Here is a 23,392-nt window from a genome sequence, read left to right on the forward strand (position 1 = left end):
GTGAGGCGTATTATAGGGGCTGACACTATCTTTCTGAAAGGGGACTCAGCTACAATGATTGAGTGGATTCAGAATGAGGATTGGCGGGGCAATGGCCACCCACTGCTAAAGGATATCCATAGAATGGCGAGAGATTATGGCTCATTTCAAGCTACTCATGTGTATCAGAAGGCGAATAGGGCTTGCAGATTGGATCATCTCTTTTGTTGCCCACCACTTAAAAAAAAGATTCTTTGGACATATTTTGTAGCCAACCCCATCCTTATGCCATCTCATTTCTCTACTGGTTATACTCACACTAAAGTTGTGTAAGCCGCTGCAGTACCAAAAAAGCAACAAAGAAAGAAAGAAGAAGGTGGTACGATGGTTGGTAGACTCACCATGTGTTTTTTCTAGGCTCTAGCCCAGAAAAAGGAGTTGAAAGCCTATTATAACCTAGTCCACCCTCAATAACTTCTAAACGTGGCCCAAACTTGTTAACTAAGTCAATTCATTTCATATAATAATTTTAACATACACACTATATTTCCGACACGAGTTACTGCACTAAAGAGGTCTATACTTGCAGTGACGAATATATTAATATCGTCCCCATACAGTACATGACGTGCGAGACCCACACAATCACGATCATGGCATAATATACAAACGATACTATCATGAAGCCTTTTAGGCATAACCCTATTTCCTTCATTTTGTTAGCTTAATTGAGGAACGCACAGAAACACGATCCCACATGCAATTGCCTACATGACAAACAAACAAAAAAAAAAAAAACAAAGGATAAAACCAAGATGAAACAATAATACCTTTTTTCCCCCAGGAATCAAATTTCATCATCTATAACCAGCATTATTCAATTTAACTTTTCCTGAAGCCACTCCCACATGGTGAATTGGTCAATTTATCCTCAAGGCGCCGATCATGTAAATAGCAGTTCTTCTGATCACCGTGGCACCTCCGGCACCAAGGGAACTTGCAATATAAAAATATAAGAGCAAAACAAATCCGTTAGCCTCAGAGAATAGGCTATTGCCACGACGTCACCCGTTTGTGACCCAAAGTACAAGGATCCCTCCCACAGTCCGGCTCCTTGCGTTTCAGGGTCATCCCTGAACCTGCAAGCTGCGAGGCAGACCTAGCCTGCTCTTCCATTAAACCATCGTGCCCTTGCATAAACAACTGCCTAAAACCCCCTGATTGCCTGTTCCCGCTGTCCATAAATGTCATGGCAGAATTCAAATCCAAACCGGATTGGGACAAACCAGTTCCCTTCGGACTCATGGTTGTGCTATGCACGCTCGAAAGAAATGGGGGCATGGCAGAAGGTGCACCGCTCAGTCCTGCCGAGCCAATTATTTGTGGTACAACGGGGGCCCCTCTTGAATCTACCATGTACGGGATGCTGCCAGGTCCATACAGTGCTGAAGGGTAAGCCATGGCGGGACCAGTGCCAAGCCCAGGATACCCATAAGCAGGCGGCGGCGGCATGCGAGCATAAGGCAGCATTTGTCGGGCAGAGACAGCCGGCTCTAAACCCAGTACATTCCCCAAATATGATTGCTGGGTTTGGTTCCCATAATCCTTCTTTTCCACAGCCATCCTCGATCCCATAATTGTAACAACAGGATCGTCGAGTTTGGAGCTTCCAGACATGCCTGAGGCCTTGGAAGATGGCTTATTCGGGTTATGAGAGCCACCGATGTCGAATAAAGATGGGTTGTCATTTAAATCAAAGTCTTTCATTGAAACATGCCCCGAGGATGATGCAGCAGCAGATAGGCTTTGGTCTCCATTCTGGTGATGAAGCTTCCAAAACGACGATGGATGTGGCGACACATCCTCATCTCCAAGACGATTAAGATCCAGCTTGAGCCTCTCTACTCTTCTTGAACTAATGTCCATTGAAGATTCCCTGGAAGGAAAGGCAGATAGATGAGGGACCTCTTTTACATATGCTGGTTCAACTGCCACATTATCCTCACTCTCAGCCACATTCAAGTCTATCTCAGGGAGGCTTGTTCTGCTTTTTGGACCTGAATGCATCTCGGCGTCTGGAGTGCTTCGAGGATATGCTGGGCGAAAAGCACTCGTGGCAGCAGAACCCCTCCAACCCAATTCACCTTCGAAGCAAAATGCGCTCACTGGCAATTCTGGAGCTCCTTTTGAAGCAGCAACGATAGCTTTAGGTGCAGACAGGTTGACCTGATTGTTGAGAGTGGAGTTTATTGGGTGATCATCCTCAGTGCACACATCTTTGTTTAGATCGAAGTCCCATACGTTCTTGCTAATCTTAGAGACTGCCTCTTCAGCAACTGCTGTCGACTCAGGTTTGATATCTTTCTCATGTCTCTCGGTATCAATGCCACTTTGTGCTGGAATTTCTGACTTATCATCCTTGGGAGAATGGGAACTATCAGAAAGACCTTTCCCAGTTGGTGACTCATTCTGGTTTAGTTCTTCAATTGTTGGCTGATCCTGTTTGCCTTCTACCAACTCAGGGCTACAGGTTTGCACTCTCTCCTCTGAATCTAAATCAGGAGAAGAGCTACAGAATGGTTCTCTGTAGTCAACAACTTCACGTTCCACTTCTAGAGCAACTTGCCGTGCAACCTCCAAGGCATCAATCTCCCCACATTCAAGTTCCATTTCTGACCTCCTGTCCATCTCACCAGTTACCTTCATGCTTATCGTTTTTGAAGAACTACTAGGGATCACAAGGTTCCCTCCTTCCCTCACCTTCAATTTTGCCTTGCTGCAATGCTCATTAATGCCGCGATCACTTTCCACAGCTTCTTTCCTTGCGAAAGAATTCTCAGAACCATCTGTTTTGCTTAGTTCACATACACTGCTGGACAAATCTTGAGAATCCTTAGCAACATGAGCAACAGAAGCTTTTGATATACAAGATTTGCTTTCCCTGGGATCAAAATTGCATGATATAGTGGATTCCATCTTCTGTGCAGATAAAGGCGCAGATAAACCAGAAGATGTTGGGGCATTAAAACTTTCTTTTTGACTAGCTTTACATTGGTCAACTTCTGTCATATTCACTCCTACCTCCACCTCCATCTCTTTCACCTTATCAACATCTTTTAGTTTTGAAGCCTCAGACTGTTCATCAGCAGCTTTTCCCCTGCCAACAGAACTGCATAAGTCAGCAGAAGCCATTCCCACTGCTGGGACAGACTCTTTTGTAATAAAAAAGTTGTCCTGACAAGAATTTGACGCATGGGAGGAGCGCAGTGAATTAATCTCTGCTACATTTGCATTTGCTGAATTCTGAGATTCAGTTGGCTTTGTCTGATTTGCTGTAGAAATTTTTACATCATTGGTTATATCCAACTGGGGACTGTCAGAGCATTTTGTAAAATCTGAGTGGTGAGACTCAGTCCCAGCAGAATCTACCCTGCAATTCCCCTCCTCATCCCCCAAATTGCATGAAGAAATGTCAATTCTGTTTTCGTCAGCAGAAGGCTTGTGCTGGTTATCTTGGCATATGCCACCATTCTCCATATCTTGGCTAACATCATTAACCTTTCCATTATTCCACTTATCAAGCAAATTCCTCACCCTCTCCTTTATACTAGGATTTTTCTGACCTAGCAGTTGTTCAGCAGTTGCCCAAATTCCATCAGCAGTTGAGTTTTTCTTGTCAACTGGAAGCCTCTCAAGGGATCCCAGAAGCGAATGTATTACTTCTTCCATGATACTACTACTAACATCATTACTGCACTTCAAAGCTTCTTGAAGCCACTGATTAAGAAAGAGGAGCCCATTCAACTCAACAAAACGATTAAGACAGTCCTTATTTTCTGTGGCTGCCAAGGTGTCTGCAACAGCTGACCACTGTCTTGCAGTATCGCCTGCATTCTTCATAACATAATCTTTCTGTCTTTCCATTGCAGAAATCAGTTCTTCAACTCTTGGAAGAGTTGAAACCCCATTCTTCATCTCATTAAGAGTAAAGAAATCTTCAAGTGTCATATTGTTTCACACAATAAGTTTATAAGCTTCAATTATGACATCCGCGCAACATGTTGATATTAAACTGTCCTACCTCAAAACAGTTGAGGAAAAAATGGTAGAGACTTGGGACCAAGTAGATGTGGCATTTTTTCCTGCAGTAAACATAAATTTATTAGTTGACTAATCATACAACCTATCATTCTAATAATCTTTGACAAATAGCACATATTGATGAATTGGGAATTTCAGAATTCAAGTTCTTAGAAAGTAATACATGAAACCATGCACTAATTCTCCTAGAAACGACACTTCAAGTGAAACATGAACTTTAAGAATGTCCGACATGGTTGTATGTAAAATCTTCATCAAGCCAGCCATCACATGTTTCAAGAAGGAAGTGGCCACTACAGGAGTTAACTTTTTAAAAGAACGTAAGGACTTACACCTCCATCTGTCACATGTTCTGAAAAGTATGTTAAATTTAAAAAATAAGCAGAAGAGTATTCACATGGGATATACTTCAAAAGATGACAGCTCTTTGAGCACATAAATTCTCTACAACAATTGTCCACCCACCAACCACAGAAACTGCACTTCTATTGGATCAAACAAGCTAAGATTATGATCATAATCTTCCTCCACACAATGATTATTAGTTATTCAAAAGTTAATAGTTGTTTGAAATCACATATAATGACAATTGCTTTACCTTCATCATCTGTTACCCAAATATTTTTCTTGCACTAGAAATGCATATACGCCTAGAAGGATAGTTTGGTACTATTTTAAACAAGTAAAATAAATGTTGGGAGTCACAATAGTAAAAGTTTCAGACTATCAGTACAAACAACCACGATCTCTGCAGGTTATATTTCAGTGAAGCAGCATCCTGAGTAACTAACACCAAATTGAGGGCTCTACACCAATACTGAGAGAATTTCCATTTATTATCATGGCTCTTGACATTTATGGAACCTGGTACTCAAAGAATACCTTTCTTTTCTAAATATCAAGAAAAATGTTACATCGACGTTGATAAAGAGGAGATAATGAATAATGAGTTTCTTCATTTATTGCAGTTGGTGTAAATGTTGGACAGGACTAAGATTTAAGTTGACAGGGACAGCAAAAAGGTAAAGATTGGAATAGGACGAGCAAAGTTTGCATGGTTGGTTTGCAAGTTTCTGTAAAGAACCTAGTCCGATATATCCATATCAGAAAAGGAGTCTTGGAGTTTATACCATTCTAATACAACATAATGCCACATAGATAAAACAATGACGGACTAATCCCAAAGAGGATGACACCATATAGAGGAGTATCTGTCTACAAGAATATACTACCAAAGAATGAAAAGAATGCCAAGATGCATCTGCCACATCAGTGCCATATCCAAAATTTTACCTTTTTTCTTGTGTGTTTGTGTGTGTGTGTGTGTGTGTGTGTGTGTGGAGGAGAGGTGAGGGGAGGGTCTAGGAAGGGCGTTGCAAGCAACTTAGAAAAAAAAATGAGAGTAGAAGATATTGCTCCATATCCAGATTTTAAAGTACATGACGGAGTTAAAAAGCATTAAGGTGAATAAAAATTGAGGAAAAAAACGAACAGAATTAAGAAATTTGAACATAAAATATTAAAATCGAGTAAACAGAAAGACATAATTTATCTTCGTCCTTATTCTTCATCTTCTTTGATAAAACAAAAGAGGGTTTGAAATCATTTTTCTCCAAAAAAAGATCATAATAGAGCACCTTCCTCCTCTTCTTACTCTTCCCTCCCAAACTCAACTTAGATTTGAATTCATAACTCAAATTTCCACGTGCAAGTTGTGCAATCGGTTTGACTTTTCTGTATACTGCTACATGTAATCCTGACCTTCCATGCATAACTGCTGACGTATGGGTATAAATGAAAATGCCTCCATATTGCCCAAAGAACAGAATCCATCCTTTCAAATCCCACTCACAAATTACCAAACAAGAAAAAAGAAAAAGAAAAAAGTAACCCCAACCCACCCACCAAGCAACTTGACAACTAGTCCCTGAGATCGTAGGGGCATATTACCTCTTTGAGTCCACCAAACCTCCACAACTTTAATCCTTGAAGTTACTGGTAACAAAAGTCATACCAAAAGGAGCAGTCTACTGACCATATAGCCAAACACTTTAACTTTTTTTTGCACTAGTGGGTGTGGTTTCGTCTTTTCCTTTTTTTTCTCTCTCTTCTAGGAAGGGGGGGGGGGGGGGGGGGGGGGGGGTTGTTTACCACCTTGCAACCAACCTGGCTCCAACCAATGTACCATATTGTAAATGCACAGTCAATTCTCAAACATTTATATCATGCAGTGTCATCTAATCCTGGTTTTTAAGGGACATAAATCAAACTTTCACTCATGCAGCTGATACCTACTGCTTCCTCTCCAGTCTTCAATCATGCATAATTTGTTGCCCCATGTATTATCAAAAATCAACGCCAATTCAATAACTAGTTTCCAATTTATTGCTTCGTGATTCATGAATGTATATATATTGAATGCAACAACTAAAAGTAGATAAACATTTTATTTTATGTCACATTATATATTAAGACACCAGTTTGGTGGCCTGTATTCTTAAAATCCACAAGCTTTTCTATGGCGCTCATATTCGAACCTGTTCCATCACCCAGATCTGATTAAAGGAACTAAGACTAGAGAGATGAATGTACAGTATTACCATAGTGAGGCAGTACAAAAACCGTTTACAGTACTCAACTTAACATATTAACAGTCAGCAAAATTATAAGTAAATTAGCTTTTCATGGACATGATGGGTAGATAGTTTGAACATTAATAAAGATAGAGATTTAAAATACTCCATGTGAAGTTTCATGATTTAGTTATATGGCACAGTGTATTTCCCAAAGAAATGAAGAATTATTTTTATCTCAAAAATGATGATGGGAAAATGCATACAGGAACCTCAAACAAGTCCAGACCATCGATAGCATGGTTGATGCACAGAAGGAACAAAACATTAGCTAAGGAAATTCACTAATCACGAGTATATGATTTTTCTTTTCTTCAGATAGGAGAGGAAAGTCCCATCCTGCACAAGTATATGATTTTTAAGATAGCTTCTCATAACATAACATGGACATAGTTTTTAATAAAAACATAGAATCAAAATTTCAAAGTGAAGGCAGTTCATTTTAAGAATTTTGATTATGTTGCGCAGATTTACTTAATGCAACTGTGTATCATAGTTTGGAATTTCACTTAGAAAAAACATAACCAAGTACCAACAGCTCAGGCTGCTAAAAAGAGAGTGCGAAAAACGGCATTAATTACCTACTTGGAAATGATTGGTAGCACTGTTACAAAACTCATTAAAGTGATAATAGTACCAATCAAAACAACACATAAATTATTGTTGGACAAATCAAACTATCAAAGTAGATTCAGAAAAAGTAAGTTAACAAAGCACCACGGATTGGCTAGCACGGAATATTAGAATCACTTCTTTTGAATTTGCAATCTCTCTGAAAATTGGCTAAGGAATCTGGTTTGAACAGCCAATTTTTCCTCATTCTGAACAATGATGAAGTTAGAAAGTCAAATAACTTCCTGCTACATTTTTTTTGTTTACTTTATTTGATCTGTCCAGCCCCCAGCATATTAATAAAAATTCAAATGGGAAAAAGGGGCTGAGAATACTCTTTTTTTCAGTTTGTTGTGAAAGTAACATGTGCAAAAACTGAAACTTGTTTAAAGAAGTATTGAGGGGGAAAACTTCAAGAAGAAAGCACTCTCTAAAACATAAGATTCAAACTAAGAAAACTTTACCAGCTTATTGATCAAGCAACAACAACCAATCAAAAGTATAATTTTTGTTAACACTAGATTAGTCGTACCTTCAGAGTAGGAGCATTTTATTAGATGTGCCATTAGCAACCTTTTTTTTATTATTATTCTTCAAAAAGATTAATGATGCTATCATACACCAGTGAGCCTTAACCCAGAGGTTGTTATGTCAGAAACACACTACTTGTCAGATGCACCATCCTGATGATAGCAAAATGAATAGAGCAGACGAGGGCATCAAACATATCTGGAAATTTGCAGATTATAATCCACAAACAAAAGGATAAATAAAAAACAATAACCTTGAGCCAAAGATTATTTCAGCTTTCTTCAATCTGCATAATGGCTTTTTGAGTGAAAAATTGATAGGTCTTCCTAAGAGAGTCAAACACCCACCATTTACATATGGCTAGACGGAGACAACTACGAAAATGAACCAACTATTTCACTATATGTAAAGCATGTCTTGGCAATATTTTAACATAGGCATCCTTATATTACTGCATAACACAAAGAAAATCAATAATTTTTAAATTTTGGTTTTGATATTAAATCACTGCTAAATTAATTTCTGACAAGTATGCATGTCTGACTTGCTGTCCTTCTGCCCAATATGCATGTTTGCCAAACATATCCATGTGTTAAACCCCACCTCGCACCCCCGAAAAAAAAAAAAAAAACAGAACTTCAAATATAAGGACACTCCTCTAACTGCCTACAGTCAAATATTTATTTTATCAAGCATTCTATATTTTGATATCAAAAGGATATTTGAATCTAAAAATTGGATCCAACAAGCTTATATGATTGGATTGAATGGATCATCGAACCAACATGCTGACCATTAAAAAAAAAAATGTAAAACAAATTCCATGATGCATGCAAAATAATAATATTAGAATTACATATCAATAACTGATTGATGTGTTAAAATATACACCTAATGCCAGCATATCATCTACCAGCTTGGCATGTGCATGTGTAGTCCACTAGCATTGGACTTGCATATCATCAGGTTCAAGATAATCAAAATCTGAATTCCTATCAGGAGAAAAAACTGCTTAAGTGGGGGGAAATAGTTCAAGATTTATCCACTGAGGAAGCTGGAAGTTTAAAGCTGAACCCATTAAGCTGAGTAGGATCAGGTATGCATCTTATCATATCTGACCCGAATCAAACTCATCTATAAAGCTGCACCCATGATGTGAGTCTATGTTTCAAAGATGCGGCTGCCATGGTGTGATGCCCAGAGATTTTGCTCATACAATGCCAACAGTTAGTATTCCCTTTATTTTCCAAGGTTACTTCTCATAGTATATCTTCTTCCCATGGTATTATTATGGAAATTTTCCTGAACTCCCAGCGAGCAGCTCATCCAAGAACTGATTAAAAAATAACCCATCCGAAAGCAGCACATATTCTCTGTTTTTATTTTTTTTCTCCAATTTAACCACCTTGAATCAAGTTTTTATTCCTTTGGTTCTAAAAACAATGTGATGGACAATAGTAAGTAATATGCTTGACATTATTTATGTTAGTACACTAGGACACATCACCACATGGATGATAATGAGAACAAAAATCAAAAACCGATGAAGTAACAGGAAAAAAAGCCAGAAAAACTTTCAAAGAAAGAATCCTGCAGAGCAAAAAAACTGAAAAAAAAAATAAAAATAAAAGGATAACACGCGCACACGCACACACAGAGAGAGGCATTGCAGCAGGAAAGGGAGGGGGAGTTCCAAAAGGCTAATAAAGGAACAAACTTGATGCAGCCATAAGTAAACACTAAACGATCAACCCAGCCCAAAACTTTAGAAACTACTGGCTTCGTTAGGTGAAATATAACAAAGAAATCTTTTGTTACGAAAATATAGATCGTGTTTTTGTTCGGCACCAGTGAACAGCTTTCCCAATATGTTTCATCACATCATCAATCACTGCCGCATAACCAGGATAGAACACAAGTACACAACACATCAACTGTTGGAGAGTTGGTATACCCTAGGACATTGGTCAACATCAGCACAGTAACCTTGACCAGATAATCATCACCAAAGCACATAAGAACTTTTTAGCACTCTCTAATATTCTAATATCGTTTGACAATATATTTGTAAAATAGCATGAAGTAGTCAATAAAGCAAATCATATTCAGCTTGGCAGATAAGGTGAAATCTTTTCTAATAGATACACATAGTTTAGCCAGTATTTTTTTAAAAAAAAAAAACAAAATATCGCTAGTTGACCAACTGAAAAAAAGAAAAACACACAATTTGTGCACAAAATTCAACCCACACTTTAATGAAACTCCGTCGACAATATATCTTGTAATAAAAAAAATAAAAAATAAAAAAATCGATCAAATACATCAGATACAACAAGGAAATTAAAATTGTGGCATTAGATTTTGGGACAAAATACAGTATTAGATTCAAAATTCAATATCAAAAATTTCATGGGAAACCATCTTAAACGAGAAGTAAGCCTAACCATGACACTAAGATCTAACCCTAATTCGAAACCCCAATAACTTGCAAGAAAAACTCCAAATCACGAAACCGAAATTCATCAAATCAGAGAGAGGATTTATAATAAAAATAAAAAACCCTTTCCGTAAATAAATTGGGCGAGAAGAAATTCACAAACCACAAATTAAGCCAAAAAATGAGAGAGAAAAGATAAAAAGAGTCAAGATTCATGCCAAGTCGTTCCAAATCCAGACCCCTATTCCATCTCCCCATCCTCCACACTCCAGAAAACAAATATAAAAAGAAATCCGAAACCAGAAAAACGGAAAACAAACAGCCTTCCAAAGAATGATAACAAGAGGCGGAAGAAGTAAAGAAAAACAGGAAGACACTTAAGAAGAAAAACGGAAGTACATGGAATAGATCGAGAAGGGGCGTGGAATTACCCAAGCTTCGAAGAAACCCTAAACTGTCTTTCTTTCTCTCTCTCTCTCCGTCGTTAGCCGTCACGCGTTCTTCTCCCTCTCCTCTCCTCTCCTTCTCTCTCTCTCTCCTTCGCTTTCCAGAGAAAACCCCTCTCACCTTCTCTCCTTTCTCTCGCTCTTCTCTTTCTTAATCCTCCCTTCTCGCTCCCCTCCCTCGTCGTTCCGTTTTAGTTTCGATTGATTAACGAATATTTTAATGAGTTTTCTTTATTTCAGCCACCACCAAGGAGAGGCACGTGCTAGTGCCGCGTGGGGGGGTGATGGTGACGTGGCGTGGGGGCGGAGGGGCGACCGGGCGAACCGTGAAAGCGACGGCGGCCGCAGCGGCGGTGGGGACAGCCAGTCCGTTTTGGGGGATGCGGGGCTTCCGTGTGGATGCGATGCCTTAGATCGGATTTCAACGATCGACTTTCAGACACGTGGACGGTTCTGATATTGTAGTTTTGCGGGGTTGTCTGTTTGCAGTTTTCTGATAGATTTCACCGGTTGACCGGACCCACTGATTTGTTCAGTTGCGACATGCTTTTCTTCCCCCTTTTTCCACCCGTTTTCAGTGTGCCAGCGGCATCGGTTTTCCGTGTGACAGCAGATGACAGTGTTGTAATCGTTCCAAGCGCCTCTGAACACTGCTGTCACAAACAAATATATAATAACAAATTAAAACTGTTTGAACCATATTTGATAATTATATGCAATTTTTTTCATCTATATTATTTTCAGGTTTTTTATCTATCTTTTAAATATGAATACACATATGCCTATACATCCACTTTCATAGCATAGCTGGTGTGTTACTGGAATAACTGATTTATTACTTTGTATTGTCTCTTAGCAACACCTTATCAAGTAGTTGTTTTTTTAAGCGCTTACAAAGTGGCAAAAATTATATTATTGTTTTCTGGCTTTACTAGATGTATCCCTAATAAAATTATATAAATCATCCACTTTAGCAATATATATATATATATATAAAGTTGCAAGAGAGTTAAATAAGGTACTAAGAAAAATAAAGAGAGTGGAAATACATGAACCGCAAATCTAAAATAGCATGGTAGTTTGCATTAGTGTTATAGCAGAAATAGTATAAAATGCAGCAATATTATATTTATATAGATCTGAATTTTTAGAGAAGCATCATCTAAGAATTAATTGAAAACTTTGGTTGCCAGGTGGATGGTCACAAAACTAGGGCTTGATGCCAGCTTAGGTTGTCTTAGAATTCAATGCTACTTAGATGGCTTAGATTCAAGTTGGAGAATATTAATTAGTGGGGTTGGAGTAGGCTTGGATTGGCCTTTGATTGAAGGCTTTAACCTAATCCAGTCATGTCACGACCCCCGCCCCGTTCCCGGCGGGCCGCCGCGACGGTCCTAGGGTGCGGGTAGGCATAAGGCCACCAGCCACCGCGTAGAACCCTACTACCTATCAATTATCAATAAATCTTGAAAAATTTGGCATGATGCATGCACAAAATGATCACTTTTTCTATAGTGACCTGTCAGGATTATCTCAATACATACAACACACTACCTGTCAGAGCAGCAATCACATAATCTGTCACATATAAACCTGGACAATATATAGCAATACATTATCACAGGCACACAACTGATCTGCACACATATATATACCTGCTTCCCAATCCATCCATGGTCAAACCCATATCCACAACAGGATCTATGACTGTAACTATGCACTATATATAATAGAAGGTTTATAATACACCAAAAGGGGATAAACCTCTATCTACATTATACTATACTATGGAGCGGCACAGCTAGCAGGCAATCTCTAACCCTGCTCCTCTCTATACAATACCTGCCCTGCAATCAAAAACACCAAACTGGGGAGTGAGTATATAAATACTCAGTGAGTGGAGTAGAGAGTACTATGCACATGAGACAGAATATAATCATGGCTCGAGATGAAATCTCAAGATCAATAACAACATGAACATGAACTCAACATAGAGAATATGGAATAAATCATCAATATTACCACAATCAATATCAACTCATCTGAAGCATATATGGAATAATCAAGCAAACATATATGCTACTCATGAATATGCTCAACAGATCATAATGCTGGAACATACAAATCAGGTGTCAATATGCTGAAATCATCACTAGACAGCTGTCGGGAGGTGGGTTTTACGCCCCAGGCGAACCAGCAACAACTCCCTACTGTCACATGCATATGCAGGATAAGACACCATATCGATAATGTAAATGCTAGACAGCTGTCGGAAGGTGGGTTTTACGCCCCAGGCGAACCAGCAACAACTCCCTACTGTCACATGCATATGCAGGATAAGACACCACACTAATCATATAAATACCGGCCAGTATCCAGAACAGAAATCCATCTCACATCTACATACTAAACGGCACCTCGCGGGAATTCTACATCCGCGGAAAGCCATACTGCACCTCGCGGGGTTTTACTATGCCCGGCGGCAAGCAGAATATAAGTCGTAGGACCGGCCGATCCTACGCCTAGGGCCGTGTCCCCCCTAGGAAGGGACTGGGCTCCGCCCACCCAGAAGGCTACTATGTGCACAAAGGCCGATGTTCAACCCCATCGACTATAGGTGTCCTGCAGATACTGTCAAGCCATGCATGAATGCCATAATGCACCCTCCCAATACTCTACTAAAAAGGAGTATAATCAAGACTACCACTCACTCGACTCCGACCCAATCATAAACTAACATCAGGGTTGGGAGTGAGGGGTCAAGGATGTGCAATGCAACTCAATTTACCACTGAAATGAGCTCCACAAATCTTTGAAATAGAGGAAATGAAATCAATTTACAAAAGAAGTCATTTCACAATTCAGATCAATTTGATTACTCATCAACCTCTCGTAATTCCTCTCAATGTTCCCTCAAATGCATGTACAGAATAATCAAGCATGGAGAATCAAGATTATAGAGGAATCTACTATAATATCAGTCAATATGCACAAGTGGAATCAATTCACACTTGGCGATATTCATGAAAATGAATTAAGAATGCTCATGGTGCAAAGTACATGGCTCCCACTCACCTGCCAATCCGGCACGGCCTCGATACGCCTCTAGAATTCTACAGCAGGCAGTGGAGAACTTCTTCCTCTCGTTCCCTAGCTTCTTGCCCAACTGTGACATGCATTTACCATACATTTAGTCTTGTATCAAGGTCATAATCTACGTGCTAATTATAATATAGGGAACTTTAATTGATTCAACTCCCCCGTTCCCTAAATCTTTTCTTTTCTTTCTCTTTTTCTTTTTCTATTAATTAACTCATCATTTATGTGTATTAGGGACTCCCTTGCATGAGTACAAGGTCCCTTTTAGCTTGATCTAGGCTTAATACTCTATTATAGCATGAAATCCCCTATTTTCTACCCGGATGAACAGTAACCCGAACTGACAGTGGGTTACTTCATCCCGGTTTTGATCCACTTTCAGGACTCCAAATTTGATGAAATTTTTACCTAACATTCTACACTCATAGAGGATTCCAAAGAGATAACATGCATCATCATCGGAGGCCGTTTGACCCCCTAAATAATTCGCCGAAGTTGGGACTTCGACACAGTTTTTCCGTAGTGCCGGAAAAATTTGTCGAAATCCGATTCTTTCTCTTTTAACTACCTCTACAACCCTTATCTGATCCCTCTAGACTACATCCACCCTTTGTATAGCCTAATATCATCAAAAGACTAGGTAGGGACGGATATTTACCTTTTTCTTTTTTTTTGAAATCGAGGTCCTTGCGTAGAGGGGAAGGAGATCTACACTTTTCCCTTCAGCTGGCAGCGCAACCGGAGCTTCCTTGCACCTCGAATCCCCTCCCTCTTTCTTCTTCTTCTTCTTCTTTTTCTTCTTCTTCTCTTTTTCCCTCTCTCTGTGTTTCCACGCCTGAGACCTCCTCTCCCTCTCTGTCTCAATTCCCTCTTCTCAGCCAACCCACCGCCAGACAACCCCCATTTAAGTCAAATCAAACTCTAAAAATTTCCATTTTGCCCTTGCCACTTCAACGGATCTACAACTATGCCATTATCTTTTGATTCCTTCCAATTTTACCCCTTATATCAATTTTAAAGGACTATTCTATCCTTTGTTATATAAAAAAAAAATTTTTAGGGTTATTACATCCTCCCCCCCTTATATAAAATTCGTCCTCGAATTTAAAAGAGTAAATTATCTGATTACTCAAAGGGGTGAGTGTATCTGCTCTTCATATTCTGCTCGGTGTGGTATTGGAAATCAAATAAATTGGAAGTGTTTTACCTTCTATCTCTACCACATAGGTAGGATATACATACTTCGCTTCTATACTATCCCCTACAGGTGTACTAATAGCTAAGGGGATATGCATTAATATCTTATCCTTAGCTAACTTTTTAGCAAAATAAAGGGACACAAATGAATGGGTAGCTCCAGAATTAAATAATACTCTAACTTTAATCTTATCAATGAGGAGCATACCTGTCACAGCTACATTTAATGCCTGTGCCTCTTGTGGATTTACCGTGAACACCCTTCCTTGCCCTCTACCTACTGGAGCTGACAGTTGAGATGGTCCAGCACTCTACTGTGATGTTTGTGCTTGACCTCTACCTCTGCCTACAGGCTCCCTACTACTAGGCCTGTCCATCTGCACAGAAGGATAGGATGCCAAAGGCACAAACTGCTGGGTGGCACCCTGCGGGCATTCTCTGACAAAATGACCCGGTTGTCCACATCTGTAGCACACTCCCTGATCCATTCTGCATCTGCCAGGGTGCTGCTTCCCACATATGCCACATACTGGCCATAATTGGAACCTAGATTCAGTTCTGGCCATAGTGACTGGAGGACGAGGTACTGATGGTAGAAAAGTATCTTGTGATTGACCTCTTTCCCTCCATTTCCTCTTACGTGGGGCAGGTGGAGCTGAGCGTACAGACTGCTCCATCGGGCCCTCCGAGAGATCTACTCCCTCAGATCTATCTCTACTGCTTTGCCCTTTCCCCATACTCATTTTCCTCTGTTCTCTTTCAGCTCTTTCCTCTTTGTTTCTGGTCTCCCACTGTTTTGCTTTATCAATCAGCCTAGATAAGGTGGGGACCTCTACTGCCAGTACTGCATTATAAAGCGGGAAAATCAGACCCCGCCTGAATCTTTCTATCCTGGCAGCTTCAGTGGGGATGATGTAAGGAGCATACTTCCCCAATCTAGTGAACTCACGAGCGTACTCAGATACGCTCATTCCGGGCATCTGCTTCAGCCTCTCAAACTGAAGAGCCCGATTCTGCCTCTCAGCTGGAGACAAGAACTCATCCATCACTGCTTGCCTGAACTCTTCCCAGGTTGGAGGATTCCTACTGTACAATCTGTCCTCCACGTGCCTCTGGTACCAGCCCCAGGCATCTTCTTTCATTGTGAGCCCTACAAGTTCTATTGCCCTTGCATCAGAACAGGGCAGTCTCCGTATCATCTTTTCAGTCTCCTCCAGGAATCTCTGAGGATCTTCACCTTCTTCCCCCTTAAACTCTGGGGTTCTGAGCCTCAGAAATTCCTGTACAGTAATCCCCTCATCATCTAGAGCCCGCCTGGCCAAACTTCTTGGCACAACTACAGGAGGTGGGATGGATACTACTGACGGGGCAGGAGATTTCCCCCAAGCAATCTGCTCTCTCAGAGCCTGATTCTCTGCCAGTAACTGTTCCATTAATGCATCTCTACTTCCTACCTCTCCTTGATCATCAACCCTCCGTCTATCAGTAGGAGGAGGTTTTTCTCTTTGGGGCTCGACATGTGCAGAACCCGCATCCAATGCTATATCTGGCTCCATCCTCCTTCCAGGACGAGCAGGTCCTCTCCTTGGAGGTATTCTTTATATCTCTCTAAAAAAGACAAAAAGAGAGGATGGTCGTTACACACTGAGTCATGATATATTTTACTGAGTTGTAAATGACTCATAAAATAACATACAGAAAAATCCTATGCTCCATAGTATAATCCTATACTTAATCCTGACTCATCCTATTGCTCTGACAGGACTCTTCTTAACCTTTGCTCTGATACCAAGCTTTGTCACGACCCCCGCCCCGTTCCCGGCGGGCCGCCGCGACGGTCCTAGGGTGCGGGTAGGCATAAGGCCACCAGCCACCGCGTAGAACCCTACTACCTATCAATTATCAATAAATCTTGAAAAATTTGGCATGATGCATGCACAAAATGATCACTTTTTCTATAGTGACCTGTCAGGATTATCTCAATACATACAACACACTACCTGTCAGAGCAGCAATCACATAATCTGTCACATATAAACCTGGACAATATATAGCAATACATTATCACAGGCACACAACTGATCTGCACACATATATATACCTGCTTCCCAATCCATCCATGGTCAAACCCATATCCACAACAGGATCTATGACTGTAACTATGCACTATATATAATAGAAGGTTTATAATACACCAAAAGGGGATAAACCTCTATCTACATTATACTATACTATGGAGCGGCACAGCTAGCAGGCAATCTCTAACCCTGCTCCTCCCTATACAATACCTGCCCTGCAATCAAAAACACCAAACTGGGGAGTGAGTATATAAATACTCAGTGAGTGGAGTAGAGAGTACTATGCACATGAGACAGAATATAATCATGGCTCGAGATGAAATCTCAAGATCAATAACAACATGAACATGAACTCAACATAGAGAATATGGAATAAATCATCAATATTACCACAATCAATATCAACTCATCTGAAGCATATATGGAATAATCAAGCAAACATATATGCTACTCATGAATATGCTCAACAGATCATAATGCTGGAACATACAAATTAGGTGTCAATATGCTGAAATCATCACTAGACAGCTGTCGGGAGGTGGGTTTTACGCCCCAGGCGAACCAGCAACAACTCCCTACTGTCACATGCATATGCAGGATAAGACACCATATCGATAATGTAAATGCTAGACAGCTGTCGGAAGGTGGGTTTTACGCCCCAGGCGAACCAGCAACAACTCCCTACTGTCACATGCATATGCAGGATAAGACACCACACTAATCATGTAAATACCGGCCAGTATCCAGAACAGAAATCCATCTCACATCTACATACTAAACGGCACCTCGCGGGAATTCTACATCCGCGGAAAGCCATACTGCACCTCGCGGGGTCTTACTATGCCCGGCGGCAAGCAGAATATAAGTCGTAGGACCGGCCGATCCTACGCCTAGGGCCGTGTCCCCCCTAGGAAGGGACTGGGCTCCGCCCACCCAGAAGGCTACTATGTGCACAAAGGCCGATGTTCAACCCCATCGACTATAGGTGTCCTGCAGATACTGTCAAGCCATGCATGAATGCCATAATGCACCCTCCCAATACTCTACTAAAAAGGAGTATAATCAAGACTACCACTCACTCGACTCCGACCCAATCATAAACTAACATCAGGGTTGGGAGTGAGGGGTCAAGGATGTGCAATGCAACTCAATTTACCACTGAAATGGGCTCCACAAATCTTTGAAATAGAGGAAATGAAATCAATTTACAAAAGAAGTCATTTCACAATTCAGATCAATTTGATTACTCATCAACCTCTCGTAATTCCTCTCAATGTTCCCTCAAATGCATGTACAGAATAATCAAGCATGGAGAATCAAGATTATAGAGGAATCTACTACAATATCAGTCAATATGCACAAGTGGAATCAATTCACACTTGGCGATATTCATGAAAATGAATTAAGAATGCTCATGGTGCAAAGTACATGGCTCCCACTCACCTGCCAATCCGGCACGGCCTCGATACGCCTCTAGAATTCTACAGCAGGCAGTGGGGAACTTCTTCCTCTCGTTCCCTAGCTTCTTGCCCAACTGTGACATGCATTTACCATACATTTAGTCTTGTATCAAGGTCATAATCTACGTGCTAATTATAATATAGGGAACTTTAATTGATTCAACTCCCCCGTTCCCTAAATCTTTTCTTTTCTTTCTCTTTTTCTTTTTCTATTAATTAACTCATCATTTATGTGTATTAGGGACTCCCTTGCATGAGTACAAGGTCCCTTTTAGCTTGATCTAGGCTTAATACTCTATTATAGCATGAAATCCCCTATTTTCTACCCGGATGAACAGTAACCCGAACTGATAGTGGGTTACTTCATCCCGGTTTTGATCCACTTTCAGGACTCCAAATTTGATGAAATTTTTACCTAACATTCTACACTCATAGAGGATTCCAAAGAGATAACATGCATCATCATCGGAGGCCGTTTGACCCCCTAAATAATTCGCCAAAGTTGGGACTTCGACACAGTTTTTCCGTAGTGCCGGAAAAATTTGTCGAAATCCGATTCTTTCTCTTTTAACTACCTCTACAACCCTTATCTGATCCCTCTAGACTACATCCACCCTTTGTATAGCCTAATATCATCAAAAGACTAGGTAGGGACGGATATTTACCTTTTTCTTTTTTTTTGAAATCGAGGTCCTTGCGTAGAGGGGAAGGAGATCTACACTTTTCCCTTCAGCTGGCAGCGCAACCAGAGCTTCCTTGCACCTCGAATCCCCTCCCTCTTTCTTCTTCTTCTTCTTCTTTTTCTTCTTCTTCTCTTTTTCCCTCTCTCTGTGTTTCCACGCCTGAGACCTCCTCTCCCTCTCTGTCTCAATTCCCTCTTCTCAGCCAACCCACCGCCAGACAACCCCCATTTAAGTCAAATCAAACTCTAAAAATTCCCATTTTGCCCTTGCCACTTCAACGGATCTACAACTATGCCATTATCTTTTGATTCCTTCCAATTTTACCCCTTATATCAATTTTAAAGGACTATTCTATCCTTTGTTATATAAAAAAAAAAATTTTAGGATTATTACAAGTCAGAACTGATCCACACTTAAACTCAAAGCAATCTTAGATTATCTTGAAATATAGTATTGTAGGTGGCTTAGCTTCAATCTGGCGAATATCAATTAGTTAAAGATGGACCAAGCATAGGTTGCGCTTTAATTGAAGGTTTGAATCTAATCCAATCATAACATACTTACCCCTCAATCCAATTCAATTTGACTTGATCCTTTTTTCTTTTTTTTTTATCGTGATCAATATTTATATACATCAAGTAAGCTTATAAAGTCTAGTATAAACGAATCCAACTGAAACCATGTTTGAGCCGGAGATTATAGAGCTAGGTCGAGTTCCAGTTACTTGTGGATTAAGCTCTAATCAAGTTTGGCCAGCTAATTTAAAGGTCAGGTTGGACTATAATTGGTTCTTAATCGAACCCAACTCGTGTTGCACTAGAAGGTTGGTTCATCCGTGGCACTGGAAAAAAAACTCCGACACCATGCGGTCGCTTTCCAAATACTATTATTGTCTTAATATTTGGTAGCGTGTGCTCCACCTTTGAGCACGTGTTTGGTTGGAGAGAAAAGTGTAGCCAACAAAAAATGAAAAAAAGTCTCTTATTTGGTTGGAGTTTTCGGAGAAGAGAGATAAAAAAATAGTATTCCTATAGAAATAAGATTTCAATGTTTCGGATAAAAACAAACCAATAAGAATATAGAAAAATTATTTTTCCACCAATGCTTTTTTTTCCTCAAGTTGAATTCGTTTCCTTTGTTAAATGTATAACAGGTATTTCACATAACTTCTCAGAAAAATAGATGCTCAACCAAATATAAGCCACTCTAAAATAGTCACTTTTTCATGGTTAATCAAATATGCCAAAATTATTTTTTCAGACATCATATTCTCAAGAATTAGATTGATAGAAAAAATATTTTAATAAAAAAAATTCTAGCAAACTAAATGAGTCCGAACATCCAACGATCTGGGGCGGTCGGCCCTATAGACCGCTTGACCCAAAGAACGAATGAGATCACAAGTTGAGAAAGAGTCCATTCAATGGCATGGGCTCATCTAAAATCAAAGTATACGTTGCTGTCCAAACAACTCAATTCAAAAGGCCAAGTGGTCCACAATCTTCTGGGCGACATAGTTTGATCAACGTTGAAAGTTAGATGGTGTAAACCTATAAGGAACGCCTTGAAACGTTTTTAATTCTGTTATCTCCCCTCTTTTTGCTCCTTCCTCCGTTCCTCTCTTGTATCATCTTTTTATCCGGCATCTTTTTATTATTTTTTCCTGATTAATCTTGGATTGACTGCCTTTTTTTATATTTTGTCTATAGCATTTCATCCATGATCAGGAATTTAATGGTTTCTTTATGTTTAATCCCAGGACTGCAAGTAAAATAGGTCTAGATGCATTTTATAAACAAAAAGACTAGGTCATAATTTTTTCCTTTGAAATTTGAAGTATCGACTTACAAATATTTTCCATACACTGATGTCATGCCATGTCGCATAACCTTGCTGCAGTAATACAATGTGTAATTATCACCCTTTTAACCCCCTTTTTGCTGCTTACAATACAAAATCAGAATCAGGATGGAGTAATAGGAAAATTATGCATAAGCTTTATAACTCAATATTTTTTGATTTGGGTGCTACTTCACTGTAATATATACTTGCCACAATTAGTGGTGGATTAATATGCATCCTCTAGTGTTCTTATTGGATTAACAATTTACTCCTTGGAGATTCACTGGGCATGAATGCACTATATATGCTCCATAAAAACCTTCCAATTTTTTGCTGCAATACATCTAGGCCACCCATATCCCTGAGATTCTCTAATATTTTCTTTACAACTTGAGGTACTGGAATCAGAAGATAGATTTGTCCTAGATACCAAAGTTTTGAAAGATTTGCTAAGCTGTGCATGCATGGATCTACTAAGTTTTGTCCAGGTGGAGCAAGCCAGCCAACCATTCAAGCCCTCATAAATTACAGACATCTATCTCATCCTCTTCCAAGTCTGTGTGCCTCTCTATCTCACTCCCTTCCATCACCCCACTTGCAGTCATCCTCCAAATGACCTCCTCTCCATCTCCTATGTAATTCCACGTACACTTTTGGCTTTTTGGGTGGGTAAGCTAGGATCGAACTACTGCTCTCAAGTTTTTTTTGAGAAAAAAGCTTGCGCAAAGGTGAAGTGAGAAAGATAAGCATGCGAGTTCTAGGGTCGATCGATCCTGGCCTTCCCACTTCAAAAAAAGAAAAGACACAGAAAACTATGGAAGGTAATCTTCGCTACACCAGAGTTAATTTGTGCCTACAATGACGACGGTAAAACTGGTGATCTCATCTTTACCCTCTTAACTCTTTTTAGTGATTTTACATCTTGAATAGCACTTCACAACATTTTGTTATTGTTAATTCATAGCATCCTTGACTCATTCTTTTTGTTAGCATGATTTTAGGGATCATGAAATAACCTGGCGTGTAACATTTTTTTTATTAGAATGATTTGTATCAAGATGTATTATTATTATTATTTTTTTTAGCATGATTTTGTTAGAGTAATTTTAGGAATTACGTAATAATTTGTATCGATCTGTAATATTTTTTTGTATTAGCATGATTCTATACCAGCTTGTATTATTTTTTTTGTATAGAGTATGTGCACTAATATATACAACTCTTGAGATATACTGAATGTGATAAAATAGATATATGAAGCTCTTTCTCTCTCTCTCTCTCTCGTTTTTCTCTTCTTTTGCAAATATTTTAACACTTTTAACTAAAATGATTTCTTTTGCCAATCTTTTAGCTGCTTGTGGAATTGGTAACTGGACTGACCTGATATTTAGTTTCTTGGTAGGAAAAGCATATCTTCAGATTGACTGCTTGAGATAATCAAGAAATTAAGATTCCTAGCAGTGTTTTAGGATTGATATTCTTAACCATAAAGCATATGTGGAAGCCTCATGGAGATGCTAGATCTCTATGGCAGAAAGCTCTAGGGCATCGTTAAGACAACTGGTGCTGACATGAGTCATGCTAAGAAAGTTTGGAACTTGTTCATACTGCTGTCTAGGCGCCTGACCTTGTGCTTTCTTGACCTGGATTTCTATGCTTTATCTCTTACACTAATGACAGCTCTTTATGACTCGGGATCTATCTTTTAAAATCTAGATTCGAAGTTTCTAATATATTTAAGGGGCTTCATTATACGTTAAAAACTTGATTTGGCAAAGGGATCAAGAGACCTAGAGCTGGTAATCATGCTAAGTATTTGTCTCATAATATGACAATATATTTGCAGGAAAATTGTGATGAGCTCCAATTCACAGTCTTGAACCCAACATCAAAACAATATTCACCACAAAAAATTATAGAATCTACAATATTATTTTAGTTGCATTTTAAAAAATGCTAGAAAAAGTCACTCTGTCCTGTATTTATAATAACCTCCGAGGTATTAGTTTGTAGCTCGTCTTTTCTATAAAATCTGTGACATTATTTTAGTGGTCTTTTTAAAAAAATACTGGTAAATAAAATTTTGTTCCACATTGATGATGAATATCTGGGTAATTAGTTTGTAGCTCGTCTTTGTCACAGAATTCACTATATTATTTTAGTGATATTTTTTTAAAAATTTAAAATAATATTTTATTTCATATCAATTATTAATTATCAAGTATTACTTTGCAGCTCGTCTTTATTTTTCTTACCCATAGGTTAGAAAAACTTACTGAAGATATGATTTGATA

At 39.3% G+C, this 23,392-nt stretch overlaps 1 protein-coding gene across 1 annotated transcript; it reads right to left on the bottom strand.

Moving 5' to 3' along the window:
- Positions 1-652: 652 nt before the first annotated feature.
- LOC103706171 lies at positions 653-10,897 on the bottom strand. The gene is made up of 2 exons (XM_008790206.3): positions 10,725-10,897; positions 653-4,121 (listed from the first exon to the last, which is right to left on the bottom strand). The coding sequence occupies exon 2, from the start codon at positions 3,985-3,987 to the stop codon at positions 1,030-1,032; it is 2,958 nt and encodes a 985-aa protein (XP_008788428.2). The 5' UTR covers positions 3,988-4,121; positions 10,725-10,897; the 3' UTR covers positions 653-1,029.
- Between the last annotated feature and the right edge of the window lie 12,495 nt (positions 10,898-23,392).

Source organism: Phoenix dactylifera, chromosome 2 (genome assembly GCF_009389715.1).
Source record: "Phoenix dactylifera cultivar Barhee BC4 chromosome 2, palm_55x_up_171113_PBpolish2nd_filt_p, whole genome shotgun sequence".
Lineage (NCBI taxonomy): Eukaryota > Viridiplantae > Streptophyta > Magnoliopsida > Arecales > Arecaceae > Phoenix > Phoenix dactylifera.